We start from the raw sequence: 16,310 nt of genomic DNA, 5'->3' as shown, positions 1-16,310 counted from the left end.
GGGATCGCATGAATCGGTGGTACTGTGGGATTTTCCTGATGTCGGGCTGGAGCCTGTTCCACAGTGATACACATTGGAATGAGGCAGAATGTGTGCCAGCGGATGTCTTAGTGACTGGAAATTTAAGTGCTCGATTTCCCTGACTACGTGTAGCACGGCCGGCATTAAGAGGACTGAACATATCGGTAAGCAATGTGCTGCATTTACCCTGAAGGCAGCGCCAAGTGTAGCCAAGAAGCTTGTGGCAGTACATAACTTCTAGCGAGTGCAATCGCAATTGGCAATACAGCGGCGCAGATGGAGATGCAAATGGAGCGTTGTAAACACAGCGGACTGCGCGCTTGAGTAGACGTTCTAGGCGCTCGAGCTGATGTGAGGTGAGGCCAGCAGAGAAACAGTTGCTAGCATACAGGAAGTCGGGAAGGATCAGGGACTTCAGGTACGTGATGCGGCACGGGAGGGACATGCAGCGCCTGTTTCTAAACAGGACAGCTATTTTACAGGCAGCTCGCTTGGCGATCTGGTTGACCATTGTGGTCCACTTGAGATCTTGGTCCATGTGGACACCAAGATACTTTGCGGATTCTACTTGTGCCAGTTGAACTCCAGAGCACATAACGCTGACACGAGGATTCACAGAACGATGGGCAGGAATGAACAAAATCTGGGTTTTACTCTCGTTTAGTACCAGGTTCCTGCTGGCAAGCCATCTGGCCAGGTGTGTAACTGCAGAAGACATACTGCGTTCCAGCTGATGTTTGTCCCTGCTACTAATATAGAGCATGATGTCATCTGCGAACTGAACTGTCCACACACCATACGGTTGCAATTCAGCTGCCACACCACGTACATAGAGGACAAACAGCAGAGGACCAAGTAAGGAACCCTGGGGCACACCACTGCTGGGCTGGAATACCTTGCTGTCCTGGTTCCCAATGACAACTCTTTGCTGCCGGTCACTTAAGTAGTCTGCCAACCAATTCAGCGCACTTCCACCAACACCAATACTGAAGAAGTCGCGGATGAGGGTGCCATGTTGAACCTTGTCGAATGCCTTCGACATGTCAACAAAGGCGGCGCAAGTTGAGAGTCCGGAGTCTTTGGCATTGGCAAAGGCCTCCGATGCCATCACAACAGTATCCTCAGTTGAGTGCTGTTTCCGGAATCCGAACTGGCAATCTGGGTAGAGGCTGTGGGTGGTCAAGAATTCAGTGAGTTGCGAATGTACGATGCGCTCAAGGATCTTTGAGATAATAGGCAACAGAGAAACAGGCCTGAAATTGGTGGCCTTAGTAGGGTCGCCGCTCTCGTACACAGGGGTGATATTTGCAAGTTTCATGGATAGTGGAAATCTCCCTTTGGAAAGTGACTTATTGAAGATGAGAGTTACTGATGGAGCTAAGAGGGCAGAGCATGCTGCTAGTACAAGAGCAGGTACGCCATCACTGCCCGTTGACTTTGTCGTATCTACACTGCTGAGCAACTTGCGTACACATGCGATGGATACTGGCTTGAAACAGCAGAGATCAGTACTTGCATGCGGACCAGAGGGGATGGATAGCACCTTTGGGCGAGTCGCATCGGTGACGATGTCCGCAAACACTTGTCCGATTTCATCCGGGGGGCATTGAGGAGCAGTGTGGGTCCGTGTTCTGCCTGATACCTGGTTAATCACTCTCCATGTTTGTCTTCGCTGGCCTTCCGCATTGGCAAACTGATCCTGATAGTAGCAGGCCTTGAGTCGTCGGTTAAGCTGGTTCACATCACGTCTGGTCTGGCGGAAAGCTTCATGGTCCACAGGGTTGCAGGTGCGTAGCCATTTGCGGTGGGCCCGGTTTCGACTAGATATTGTGGCCAGCAGGTTTGCATCCATCCAAGGAACATGTTTGCGTGTTTTGGTGTGGCGGGTCCTCAAAGGAGCATGTTTGTCTAGGATATCCAGGAACTTCTGCAGCCATCGAGTCCACGTCTCATCACACGACCCATCCAAGGAGCACAAGTTTGCAGCCACGAAGTCATTGCGAAACATTTCCATGTTGATGCCTCGGAGGTGTCGAGTCTGCGGTTGAGCACTCTGGGGTGCACAGTCGGCAGTGATTGCCAGGGTAGAGATGACAGCCGAATGGTCACTAAATGATACTGGGGAGACAATGGTTGGGGCTCTGCACAGCAACGTACTAAATACTAAGTCCAGGGTGGTTTGTGGTCCCGTAATTCCGATTCTTGTGGCCAGACTCACACTTTGTGACAATCCGAGGGTATTCGCGATGTCAGATAGATATGAGAGTTGACCACTCTGGCAGCTATAGTCAACATTGAAGTCACCACAGATTATCACATCCTTTGGCTCCCTCATCGCACGAGTGAACGTCGCTTCCAGGGCCTGCCAGTAAGACACTCGCATATGAGGTGGCCGATACAGACAGGCAATGAGACAAGGCTTCGGCTGGGCCTTCACCTCTACCCAGCAGCACTCAATACCCTGTGTGGCAAGATCTGGCCGGGGGTGGCATTTCAGTCCGACATTAGTGTATATACACACCACCACCACCCAAGTTCCCGCAACGGTCTAGGCGATGTAGGGTGTAACCTGGTATGGACATTTCTGCTATTGTAATGGTACAATCGAGCCAAGTTTCTGAGACAGCTATTACATTGGGCACACAAGTAGAGGCCAGTTGCATTAGATCCTGCAGCTTCTGGCGGAGGCTGCAGATGTTCAGGGACAGTACTTTCAACGTGGAATGTGAACTAGTCATGATCTAATAGATTGGTGGTGGTGGTCTTTTCGCATCTCCAGCGTCAGGAGGGGAGAGGTGCGAGCTATTCCTCTTCTGGCTGTTGTGCACCTTCTGTCGCTGGTGGTGCGGCAGACAAGTTGGCTGTCTCCATCCGCGTCTCCTGAAGGAGCTTGTCCACGATGGCCTCAGTCTCCTGAAGGAGTTGGTCGCCCGTGGTCTCCTCAAAGAGTTGGTCGCCGGTGCTGCTGCCATTTTCAGAGGCCTAAGAAACAGTACCGGTACTTGGGGTGGATGTGCTATGGTCAATGCTGTCTCCAATATCTTCGCCAGATGTGGCTCGCCCATTGCTGTTTCTGTCAGCATCAAACTTCCACAGCCTGGAGTACACGCGGCCCGGCCAAAGGTTCTTGGCAAGCAAATATCCAGCATCTTGTGCATTGATCATGACCCGCCCTGACACCGTGAGGCGAGAATTGTTGAGTGGCCGTTTCTCCAGTATTGTCACGCTGTGTAGCGGGAAGTTAGGGAGTGCAGCAGCAGCAATTCTCCTGTGCAAGTATGTTGCTAGTTGCTCCTCAGTTGTGCCTGCCTTGAGGTTGCCAACAAAGATGACTTTCTTTTTTGGTTTTCGGGGCTTGTCATGCGATACCAGAGTCCAGGCGTCATCTTCGTCATCCATGGGTGGGACAACGTGGGACTGTCCTTTGCTTTGGACACCCTTTGCATCCTGACCACTGTTGCCGGTATTGTGCTTTTCGTCTGCTGTTGCTGCTGCAGTATGAACTTCCGTGTAGTTTGCTGTAGCTGCAGCGTGGGCCTCAGAGCTACCAGTATTCGTACAGGGCGCGTCCCCAGCGCTGTCCGTTGCTACAGGCGTTGTCAACGGAGTTTCTGCAGAGTGTCCTGTGCATGTGCTACGGTGCGCTGGGTCTGTACTACGATGCTGCACTTTGCCCCCAGTGACAGCCGTTGACGAGTTGCCGCTCGTTGTTGTGCGTCCAGCTCCAACTGCCTTTGGCCTGCTGCTCATCGGTTTCGCAATGGCGGATGCCTTGAGGGTGACCAGTTCCTCTTTTAGTCCTTTGACCTCAGAAGATAGCTCTGAAATTCTTCGGCTCATCCTCGCCGCACGGTTTGCGGATTCTGTGGCCAGGGTAGACAGCGTCTGCACCACTCCTACCAGCGAGTGCTCGATCCCCGGGAGGGAACAAAGCAGTTTCATCTGGGCTTCGCTTGAAGACTCGCCCATGACGACGGCCTGCCACCGGTGTCCTACCTAGACTACAACTACACTATACTACTACTGCTATCTACCTGAAAATACTCTACCTTTCTCCAGTCCGGCCTGATGCCGTCTGGGCTGAAAAGAAGCAAAAATCTACAAGCTCGAAAACGCGTGCATGCGGCTTCACGTTATTTGCTTGATTTCCTTGGCAGTTTCCTGACGAGTCGTCCTCTCAGTCCTTCGGTGCATTATTCTTATTCAATATAACTAATCATCACATAGACTTGATGATGCCACAGAAAGCACAGGCTGCGGTGGCTTGGTCATGTTGCATGGATGAAGGAAGCCCGGCTGACAATGCAGATTCTGTTTGGTGAGCTGCCTTGCAAACGCACGCAGCACGGTCCCAAGAAACGCTAGCAGGACGTTGTGTCCTCGGACCTTGCATCCATTGGCCTACCTGAAGGTTTCTAGTACACTACAGCACAGGAGAGACCAACTTGGTTCCAGTGCTGGCGGCTCAGGGTTGATAAGCAAGCCCCAGACATCCTGTGCTCCAACTACCACTGCAATTGAGCGTTCTGTCGTCCTGGCGATCATGCAGCATGCACCAAATGGAGAGTTAGGAGCCCCGGTGCGATGAAGTCATTGCTTCCATTCCTACGGCGACAGGTATTCCAGGTTCCAGGTTTGCGTGTGTGTGTGTGTGTGTGTGTGTGTGTGTGTGTGTGTGTGTGTGTGTGTGTGTGTGTGTGTGTGTGTGTGTGTGTGTGTGTGTGTATTCAAGACTTGAATCTGATGAGAGAAGAATCGATGTTGTCGTTTTGGAGCTGGATCGTCTAGGCTCGGAGTACAGTGGTGGCAGAGACATGAGCTGTGAGTGGAGACGGTTGCTGGAGATGGATGGTGATGCAGGTGCTCAGTCGGTAGAGCATGAGACTCTTAACCCTTTGCCGGTCTAACTCAATGTATGTGAGGGGTGGTCACGCAAATACATGTACACACAACCAGCAATAACTCAAGAACCATGTGATGTAGGTATGGGTAAACCATATATTTTCAAAATCTGTATGCCTGAACGCGTCCAGAAAATTCAAATATGACTAGGTCCAGGCAAGGATAGGGCCCATGGTAGCCCTTCAAGTTGAGAGAAAATACAATTGCGAATGAAATACACGAATATCACAGCACGGAGGGCATACCAAGTTCGTGATGGAGCTGAAGTCGTACGATAAACAATCAGGTAAGGGCTATGTCTTTACAAGAAATGTCGGCTCTCTACAATACCGCCATTGAACACCAACACCTCGCCATCGGCGATACGCCAGCAGCAGCAATTCCCATTCCACGATATCGCAGTTTCGGTTTGTTCATCTCAGCGCTGCTCGCGTCAGATTCACTCTCGCTCAGATGAGTACTCAGGCGCGAGCTTACGCATGCCGTGATTCTCACGGCCAGGCGAATCAGCTGATCGCACCTGATGAGTCCTTGTGACAGTCGCTGTCGCCGTGTTGGCAGCAAGAAGGCTTCCTCTCTGTTTGGAGAATTTTGTTTCTTCATTCGTGGACGATATATTTTTGAACTAGCAGGACTCAACGGAGCTCTTTTTCTCAACACACTACCCTGCAAAACCTCCCGGGAGATCAAGCCTGGACTAGTGATGTTACTGCTCTCAGAACGCTTGTCAAACACGGCCCCAAGAGATGCACCCGCATTCTCGAAATGCGCGCATGGCGGATGGTCGTCTTTTCCAATTTCAACAAACTTCAGTCGATCGATACGGCAAAAATTTGTATGGTAAGCATGATTGTTTTGCACATCGTCAGAAAGCCTTGGACCTCAGCTACGCGTAGAGCGCCATTTTAGCTGTCTCCTAGCAACAAGACCCCAAAAAAATGAGGGCCAAACGTACCGATACTATAGTATCGGTACGCTTATGGTAGACCGGTAAAGGGTTAATCTCAGGGTCGTGGGTTTGAGCCCCACGTTGGGCGCCAAATGTCGTCTTGCCCAAAGGACGAACTATTACTATTTCTCTACGCTCCTCGCCACGCCACACAACAAAGGACTAGTACAAATTGAGAGAGAGCTTTTTCTTAGGCTTACTTCAAGCGGCGACTGGAGAACTGAGCTCCCACAAAACAGGACAAGAGAATATATTGTGGGACGTGGAAAAGTGGGGAAAAAGTGGGGTGAGGGAGACGAAAGAGGTGCATGTGTATAGTACAACAAGGCCCGAACGGGACGGGAGACAAAGACGGCAGACGAGGAAGTACGACGGACACAAGATGGCAACCAGACAAATACAACGGAGACAAGACGAGAAAATGCGTATACAACGGGGACGAGGTGAGAAATAATGCATACGGAGGGGACAGAAGACGGTGCAGCGGCATGTACAAAGCGTTCCAAGACAGCGCAGCAGCGTGTACCACGGGTCAGCAGCATGTACGACACAGAGACACAAACGCAGCCACATGTACTACAAGGAGACACCAGCGCAGCCACATGTACGACAAAGAGCACCACGTGCAACCGCATGTACAACACAGGGAGAAGGGTTACGCTGCCTGACGACGCATGGGAAATTGTTTGATCCTGCAATTTCAGTTCGAGCGCGGTGGACTTCTAGACGATGTGTCCTCATGGCTGTTTTTCAATGCTTAGCCTATCGCTGATATCCCTGCGTGGGATGTTCTTCCAGTGGAGTCCGGGTGGGACTTTGGGTGCCCACACTCCATCAACTGGTTGATTGTTTCGGAACTGCAATAATGCAGGTTCAAATAATTATTGTTTCCTTTTTGTGCGTATCTCTTGTCATCTCTCTTTTCTATGCGTCGCACACCAGATGTACTACTTTCGCTGTCTTTCTCATGCTATCTCTCTCTGCTTGCTGCTTTTGTTTTGTTGCCATTGTCCCTCATCATACCCATGCTTGGGTGGAGGGCGGCGTGACCCGTTAGGGTAGCTATCAATACAGTACGCAATCGTGGACGACGTCGTGGCGGAGCGGCTTCCTGGTGGCAGTGCTGGCTTTCTTTCGAGCTCTCTCTTCTACTCTCCCCTGTCTCAGGGGCAGCGTGGCCAAGCATTTGGCAGCTGTATACCAGGCCAGGTGTGTATGTGTGTGTGTGTGTGTGTGTGTGTGTGTGTGTGTGTGTGTGTGTGTGTGTGTGAGCGTGTGCGTGCGTGCGTGTGTGTGTGTGTGTGTGTGCTCACATGTGTGCACATACGTGTTGGCATGTTATATGTGTGGGTCTAATTGCTAGTGTGTCATTGACAGCAAGACAATCAGCACTCACCAGTTAGTTGTTGTTGACTGGAAGCTGGAGCAGAATTGTCTCAGGAATGATTGACGTCAGAGAGATTGGGTAATTGTCACTGAAATGAGTTGACAGAGAATCTTAGTTTAGACCAACATTTCATTTCCATCAATTTGTTACTAATTAGGATTATATCAGCCCTGACCAATACCAATTTACCTTTAAAGGTAAATTGGTATTGCTCAGGGCAAGTAGGGTCCAGAAGAAAGACAATTTGATATCGGTTCGAATGGCATATCTCTCGCTTGTATACGATAAGCCAAACTTGCCAATTGTATGATCATGTTGCCATAGCGACGAGCACAGTGATGACGCACGTTCTGCTTAGCTCCGTGAGAGAGAAAGTTGATCACCGCAGAATTTGGTCCTTTTCAATTGTCTTATTGTATTCACGATGCCAAAGAAGTGCTGTGTTCAATGCTGTTAGTGCCGTGAACTGTTTATTGGCCTTCTCCAATGACTGTAGCCTAGGAAATGGTTTCTCTTGATATTCGCCATCTCTCCTGAGAAATCTTCAGCAAACTTTCAAAAATGTACGACATCATTTCGTTCCACCACCCGTCATCTCACCTGGCTCCAGAAGATGTTACGGGAGATAGGGGAGTCGCCAGCAAGCATCACATCCATCTTCAGGAAGTGGAAAGAGCAAACGGCATGGTCCTTGGTTGAGGTAAATGCTGAACGTCTGATTCGTCCCAACCAAAATATTTCAGCACTTTGCATACTTGCCAACCCCTGCCAAACAGTTTCCTTGACACTGATGACGCTTTTCCTTGATTTTGCCCATTTTTCCTTGATTTGCAATTTTTACATCATAATTGTGCAAAATGTTGTATATGACATCATAGTGACGTCACCATGACCACAAAACATTCGCAAAATAGTACAGCATGTACGACAAAAAGTACTTTTTCATGCGCTAACTCAAAAGTTCTCGCTCGCTAGACCTTCATTTTAACCCAGCACTGCGCGAGCGAGCGTCCAAAACACTGAAAATCATCGAAAAAGGTGTTGACGGACATTTTCGAAAATCCGGTAGATGTTATTACTTTTCCGGTATACCGGGAGGAAAACGAGTTTTCCTTGATTTTCCCGGAAATTCCGGTAGGGTTGGCAAGTATGAATTTGTTCATCACTATTTTTGCTTCTCTGCTGATGTCTCCGCACTCCAGCTTTCTCCTATCGGTGTCACATTCCAGTACACAACCGAGAGGACTACTAAGGCAAGACCAAAAAAATAGAGATTCCCGGGCCCTCCCGCACCAAAGTCGAGCTGAAGTCAATTTGGTTGAACAGTTCATGTACAGTACTGGTCATGTCAGTAGATCTGTGACAGGGAGTGACACAAACCCGGGCTTGTACAACTCCATGATGTGCATCCCAGGGTCGGTGTTGGCCGAAATACAAAAATTGTACTGGTAAACCGGATACATGTTGTCTGTAAAAAATTCAATACAAATTATCGGAAACACTGTAAAAAAAGGGTTCAGCATGCAATGCATACATACACAGTAAAAAGCAGTTTATGGCACCAACAGCATTGAACACAGCCCTTCTTTCACTTCGTGAATACAATAAACCAATTGAAACGACCAAATTCTGCAGTGATTGACTTTCTCTCTCACGGAGCTAAGCAGAGCGTGTGTCATAACTGCGCTGGTCTCTATGGCAACGTCAGCATACAATAGGTCGTCGACGTCTGACGTCACTGCTTCTTGACAACGCGTAGGTACTTGGCCAAGTGGTGACAAACAAAAGTCGCGTCACCTGCACTTGTCGTGTTTCCAGTGGCAGCAGCATACAGTGAGGAGCGCGCGAACAAGAGTAATTATTTCAAATAAACTGCTACTTGTCGCAAAGTTTATAGTTTCGCTTTGTAGAAAAGGAGAAACCGCAGCTGATTTTTTGCTTAGCCACTGATGTGCCTGTACTGTCGTTTGGCTTTGCATGTAGTCGCTGGCCAAGAAGAAATTGTTGCGAAATTCGGTTCGAGTATGATTTACGCGTGTTGCATTTGGTTCTTTTCTCGCAGAGTCCAGTGTCTGATGTCATATGGCCCAGTATCAGCGAGAATCTTTTTTTGCAGAAAGTCATTTTCTACAACGGCAAAAAACTCTTGCTTCGCTGTGCACATCCAAACAAAAATTAGTTCATTGTGACAATTTGATCATCCTAGTAGGAGCGTTCGCTCACGATAGCCAACTGCCGTCCAGCTCTGCCAGATGTGATTGGACTTCCAAGGCAGGAATCGTCGCGTCTGGTGGAGAACGACAACAGTTTTCATAAGATGTTTTTGTCGACACCCAATTCCTTTTAGCAACGAGAATTTCAACTTGATTTAGGCGCTCCGCAAAAGGAGCTCTCTGCTGGTAAAGTACTTTCTGGCATCTGGAAATCCTTGTAGGGCCCTTCTGATTTTAGTACAGCTCCGCTCAGGGGAAATACTCAACGAGGAGAAACGAGTGAGGCGACGGCAACAGAGGTACACGAACTGAAATGCCCTGGATCAACTCGAGTCATGACGAAAGGGCGCTGCCGATAGTGACTTGATCTGAATTTATCCAGACTCCCACCCTGGTCTAAGGCTGCGTTTACACGACAACGCTGGGGTTGAAAACGCAACGAAATCCTTTCGGATCCAATGTTCATTTACACGGTACGCGGAGCAAAACGAAAAAGTTGTACACCAAAACGGAAGAAAACCAAAACGCTAGCCAAGGTGGAAGAATTTGAAAACGGAAATGTTCTGCCGGATAAATTTGGATGTGTAAACAGTTGAAACGGTGTGCTGGCCTCGTTTTCCGTCACGTTTGTTTCGTTTTCGGCCGTTTACACAGATCCAACAATCCAACAAATTGTTTTTACAATTTTCGTCATGTGACGTGTGTTGTCGTGTGCCTGTTTTCAACCATTATTTGAGTGTGATTGGTGCTTCCACGGCAACACTTGGCACATGACGAACTTTGGCGGATCCTTTGCTCTCGTGTAGACGCTTGAAAACGACACAAACGGAGACCACCCCGGATCGGCTTTGATCGTGTAAACGTACGAAAACGAAAAAAGAAATGCGGGACTGAAAACGGAAAACTGGCCCTGCGTTGTCGTGTAAACGCAGCCTAAGTGGACGTGCGAGTATGGTGTGATGTGTGACGTTTATGGTATGTGGTGCATGCAAGAGTACGCGTTGTCAGAGTGTGAGAATCTGCTTCCGTCTGTGTGAGAGTGACTGTCAAGTGAATGCTCTACACGCGCAGTGCTAATTTGGTCTGGAAAAGAGAGTCATGTGTGATTCGTCTGTGGTCTGGTTATCTTGGTCATGTGTTCTGTATGTATTGGGCCCTGATTGGTTGTCACGATTTGTCGTCGCTTTGTCACTGCTTGTTCTTTGTTTTTTTTTCTTGACGTCTTTTTCCATCGCCATTTGTTTAGTCTTGCATTTCCTTTCTCCTCCTGCGCCCTCGTCATTTGGTGATTATAAGAAGTCAGAAAGAGTATCTTTTTTCCTTTTGGAAACCTGGCACAATTTTGCAGTACATTTGCTGTCGACTCCTGATATAACGCACATCACTGTGCAGGAGAATTAGTTCTATAGTCAAAGTTCTTTATAACCGAAATGCTCTCACACCATACAAGCAACACGTCATGACTGGCATATGGCCCATGACAGTATGGTCACACTTAGTTTAAATGCGGCCCTGCACGATATGGTTCGTTATACGCGAAAACAGTTCGCTATAAAGGACCAATGTTGTGTGGATTCAAACAGGGACATGGATATAGTACAGTCAACTTGGCTAATAACGACTGCGGATATGACCAGCGCTCTGCGAAAACCGACCTTAGGTGCTATTTTGGCGAAATTGAGTTTGTGCTGGATTGTTGACCCATGACCCTTTCTTCAACTTCTGGTGAAGTTTGAGGTGGATTGCATACATATTCAGTTAGATACAATGACAATTTCTTTGCACTTTTCGTACAATATTTTGAGGAAAAGTAGCAAAAATCCTGGATTTTATGCTACATTTTGGAGCCAATGCTGTGAGAATTCAAGCAGCATGATTGCAGCCAAACTTTGCAGAATATATCTGTATGTCATAATCTTCAAAAGGAAAGGTTTATGATGGCATTGGATCTTCCTGTTGTGGAGATAGACACATTCTTTCTCTCTTCTGTGGATGGTGTTGCTCACGAATCTGCTGGAAGAGGTATTTGGCTATGTATGAGGATATGCCAGCCAGGGTGATGGGTAGAGGCAGGTGCAAAGTAGTGAAGAAGCTCAGATCAATGCCGGGTTAAAGGATATTGATAGTTTTATCTGGTACTGGTAGTAGAACATCATTCTAGTTATGTCTCCATCTGCCGCACACATTGTTTCATAATCGGTGATATCATGGCAGTCTCTTTTCCAAATCTTGCCAAACGTACTGTATGCAGCTTTGCCACCAGGCTTTGTGAACGCCTGGTGAACAAGCTTCTTCGTAGTGATACTGGGCAAATACATGTAGGTTGGTACTGGCTTGTTGTGCCCATGTGGATCTGCAGGTTAAGGGAGGCCATGAGCTATAGCATAATGCTCTATAAAATGCTTCAGCTCCACAACATCTTCCACAGGCAGTGCATTCCAGAGTTCGTCCTGTGTTGGGCTGATTTCACTTGCACTGACAGCAGCCTGCACAGATTTCAGCACCCAGGGCTTGATCCTAGGCTGGAGGCATACACAAAGACTTCCTGACATGCATGTACATGACTTCCACACCAGCCACTGACTGTAGTCTTCAGTAGTTCAGAGTAGTATTGTTGAGCCCCATCTTATCACATCTCCCAGCATGCTGGACGCGCTGGGTAGCCTCACCACGTCTGATCCTGAGCACGTCTAGCTTTCCGCCTACACACAAGCAGCGCTCTGACTTGGTCAGGACGTGCGCTGTGTGCGCTGTAAACTTAAAGCAAGGTTTCAAGTGTCACGCTCTTGAAACACCACCAGTGCGGAACAACTACAGCCCTTGTCAAACTTGTCGCACGCCTCCTGGATTGTAGACAGTACTTGAACCGATTTTTCTTGGTCTGCACTCTGTATATTGCCGGCATTGAGGGGCTGGGCTGGTGGCAAAACTGACGCCTAATCGAAATTCTCCTTCGCATGCCCGTCCAGCTCGATCAGCGTTGCGTCCTGCGATTCCACATCCAACTCTCCTTGGCACTGCTGTCATCAGAACTGCGATTGGACCAGGCCAAAAAATGACTTTTCATCGTAAAGGAGTTCGAATGAAACCTCTGGGAGAAGCCCACAGCAATTATTTGAGCTAGCGACTGTCTTCTGCTTCGTTCCGCCATGACTCTCACCTTGTGATCTTCAAAAATCGACAGACCGTGACGTTTTGTTCTTTTTCTCGAAAAAATTACGAAGCACCTAAGGTCGGTTTTCGCAGAGCGCGGGTCATATAACGACAATTCGCGAATAACGATAGAATTTCCATGCCCAGAGCAAATTCCCATCCCACTCTGATACATATAATGAGACTTTGGGTATAAGGACACTTCGCGGAAAAGGACACTGTTCTGATGCCCCGCCGAGTGTCGTTATACACGAAGTTGACTGTATATGGCATAAAACAGAGAGGTTCCAGGTTTTCTAATCGAGTGCTCAATACCGAAAGGCAGAGCTGGTTTAAACAATAATAAGAGGATGAAAAAAAGTGTTTTCTGATGATCACTTTAATAGTGCATGAAACTCGCAGTAAAAACGCTTTTTCATCCTACTCTAATTTTTGTTTTTTTATAATTATGGCATAGCCAAAATTCTTAATTGGCTGTAATGTTTAGCTTGTTTCTGTCTTGATGACGCTCATCTTCCCCTCACTAACATTATTTCAAAACCTTGAAACCTTCGAAGTTGGAAGGCTGTTGGCTAGAACATTAACCTTTTGCGCCCTGGTGCTAAATCCCCTGATTCCTGCCACCGGCCGCCCTGCCGTACGCAGTAGTCCCAGTATGCATTTGAAAATTATCTAATTTCACTCACCAGTTTCGTAATTATTTCTTTTTGGTCGCATTGGAAAGCTACAGATGTCCTCTCTCTGAATATCGCCACTAGACACCCGGCAGGAGCAACAGAATCGCCTTCAAGCCTGTTGAGAGCTGCCCTATTGCGCCTGAGCGAGATTCTGTACCCACCTCCACAAATTTTATCGTTTCTCAATTTTTACTCAACGTAGAACGATGATTCAAAGTCCTGCAGATTCATGAAGCTCAAGCGATTCATTTGATCTCTACTTCGCATGCGCTGTGCAGCGATGAGTCACTGGGAAAGTCCCCCGTTTGAGGCACGCCGACGCACTTGAAGCGCTCTGCGTACAAATTTTCGAAACAATTTCAAGCGTATCCGTGTTTCGTTCTTCGATACTCAGTGATTCCGCACCGCGCTATATCAAACGACATACCACTGGAAAGCTTATTCTCTCACCTTTCCAATGAGCCATCATTCGCGACAATTGGAGAAAGGACAATGGAGTTACGACAATTTGAACAGTGATGTATATGCACTGTACAAGTATGCGCTTTTACTTGACGCACATATGCGGCATCAGGAAATCAGGGTATGACTTTTTGACGCACATGTGCGGCATCAGTCCGGAAAGGGTTAAAGATGTGATCGATCTTCATCAGGTCCTTGAATATCAGTATCACTTGTGTGCTGATTTCTTACTTGAAATTCGTTTTGAAATGAATAATATCCCAAACTCTCGAGAAATGTTCGCCATTGTTTGACAGTACAGTAAAACCTGGTGTAAGCAATCTCTGGTTTAGCCACCGTTTTTCCATGCACGGACAATTCTACACTGCAACTGCACCGGACATAGCGACCACCTGCCTTGCGCGACCAGTGACCGACTTTTAGTGTACCAAGTGCCATATGGACCTGCACACAGCAAGCAAAACTAGCCAAAAGTGCCATCTTGACTGGCAGAGAAACAGGCTTGAAATGCGCTCTGAAGCAAGTGCATGCAGTCAACAGAAGTGACAAGTGACAGTGCAGGATGCGCTAGCGTTGCATGCACTTGAGAAGTTGAGTGAGGCTTGCTTCGCTTGCACGAAAGTATTCTATGCTCCAGACCTGTCAATATGAGTACATGGAAGGACAATCATGCACTTGTATGTACACGATCCGATATGCCACGAATGTATGAGACCTGGCTCTAAAGACCACCTGGCTTTAACGACTGCTTTTGCTTGCACAGTGGGGTGGTCGCTTAAACCAGGTTTTACTGTAGTTCAAGATGGCTGCCAAGTAGACAACTGCCACTCGCTTGTTGCAGTCCTACGGGCGCTTTTCATCCTCTGAAAGCTTCACTCCAGGAAATCATCAAGAAGCAATCCTTAGGCGATTCAGTGGTTATTCCATACCACAATCATGCATAAGGTACGAAGCAGCGTTGGCGATCTGGGGGTCAATCGCTCACGACTGTAAACTGCATGAACGAAACTTGAACAGTTAATTCAGCGGTAGGTGACTACCAAAAACAACCGTAAATCTACTACGCAGCATTTGCACTATGTGCGCTAAGAAACCAATAACCGATCTGCTTACCTGTCTTCTATTCGAGCTAGCTTTTGTTGGTAGAACCGAGGGCTCTGAACATGCCATGCATGTAGAAGATATTCCACGTCTACTGGTTCCCTGCCAAATCGACCAACACGTTGCTGCTCTTCTTGAACGTTCTACGATAAAATGAAAAAAGAAGTCGATGAGGATTGAGGTCAACGAGGTCGGAGCCGACGAATTCTGTCGAATTCACAGTAGAGCGCGGCTCTCTGAGTAAACTATTTAGCTACCTACCAGAAGAAAAGGATCTAGAAATTCTCAGAACGTTGCAGATAATCGTCCAGCAGATGTTCCTTCGCGCAAGCCTATGAAAAAAGGAGCAGGAAATAGGGCAGGAAACAAAATAAAGAGTTGGATTCCGTGGCCTTCGAACACACCATGAGCTGTGAATCCGCCGTACTCACAGCCTAGTAGGCTCCAGAATAGGTAGCGATTGAAAGACAGTCAACTCGGACCAAAGACAGATATTCATTCGGTTCACTGCAACCCCGTCTTTCTCAACAAGACTGGAAAGGAGGTTTCTCTTGCTCTTTCTCCAAAGCGAACAAAGCTTTATGCCGATCATACGAAATTTGCGGCTACTATTCATATCAGAAAGGCTACGTTTCATCGAAACTAACTTGGTACCGTGCTAGATGTACATAACGATGGGGATATCAAGCGCCACCTGCAAGTACGGATCTCTCCACAGCTTGTCTACCTAGTACCTGTAGCTGTAGCTGTAGTCTAGGATCGTTGTTCGAACGTCTGACAACCAGGAACCAGTACCAGGAAAAGAGTTGACAGGCCATTTTGCCTAGCTAATAGTTTTCCTGCTTGCGGTCGAGGCCATGTCATAATGCAAGGACCGTAGCGGCGTAGGTAGATCTACATGTACATGATTGTACACGGGTCTACAATCATAAACATTGTATTTGTGATTACAGGCAATACAAGGATTACGTGCTAGGCGCGAGGAATAGGCATGGATACTGATAGGGTGTTCCTGTTCGCCGCGTCTCCTTGTATTACTTTGAGGCCGAATATTCACGGACGAGTTTTATGTATCATCATAACATTCTTTGCTCGTCGACATTCCTCCTTTTCATTGTACTTTTACTCGACTTTTAATCTTTTAGATTCGGGCGGAGACTCAAGAATAGTGTTGTCCAAAACCAAGAGTACATTATTATAACCTAGATATCGGTGATTCAGATCGTGCAACAACTCAAAAGCTGCTACGAACGTGTAACAGTTACAGTTTAGTACTTCAAGTAAACAGTTCTGTCCGCAGATTGAGTAGTACTTCAAGTACCATGAGTACAGTACTGACAAGTGGAAATGACAGTGATACAGTACATAAAGCCGGGTCCACGTGAACCACTGAAAGGTCTGAGAAAAGCACGGTCTGGTATGATGGCTGCAAGAAGCAGCGCAAA

The 16,310-nt window shown here is 47.6% G+C and overlaps 2 protein-coding genes across 2 annotated transcripts in view; one reads left to right on the top strand and one right to left on the bottom strand.

The window, feature by feature from the left end:
* LOC135805881 (uncharacterized) overlaps positions 1-16,310 on the top strand; it is a 101,764-nt gene that overhangs the window by 11,516 nt on the left and 73,938 nt on the right. The window lies entirely within an intron of this gene.
* Positions 1,902-15,427, bottom strand: LOC135805880 (uncharacterized). Its single transcript, XM_065320000.1, has 4 exons — positions 15,297-15,427; positions 15,127-15,197; positions 14,878-15,008; positions 1,902-7,347 (listed from the first exon to the last, which is right to left on the bottom strand). The coding sequence occupies exon 4, from the start codon at positions 3,988-3,990 to the stop codon at positions 3,004-3,006; it is 987 nt and encodes a 328-aa protein (XP_065176072.1). The 5' UTR covers positions 3,991-7,347; positions 14,878-15,008; positions 15,127-15,197; positions 15,297-15,427; the 3' UTR covers positions 1,902-3,003.

The sequence above is a fragment of the Sycon ciliatum genome, chromosome 1, assembly GCF_964019385.1.
Source record: "Sycon ciliatum chromosome 1, ocSycCili1.1, whole genome shotgun sequence".
NCBI lineage: Eukaryota > Metazoa > Porifera > Calcarea > Leucosolenida > Sycettidae > Sycon > Sycon ciliatum.
Note: the sequence above shows the minus strand (reverse complement) of the source record. Positions and strands in the feature narration are given on the sequence as shown.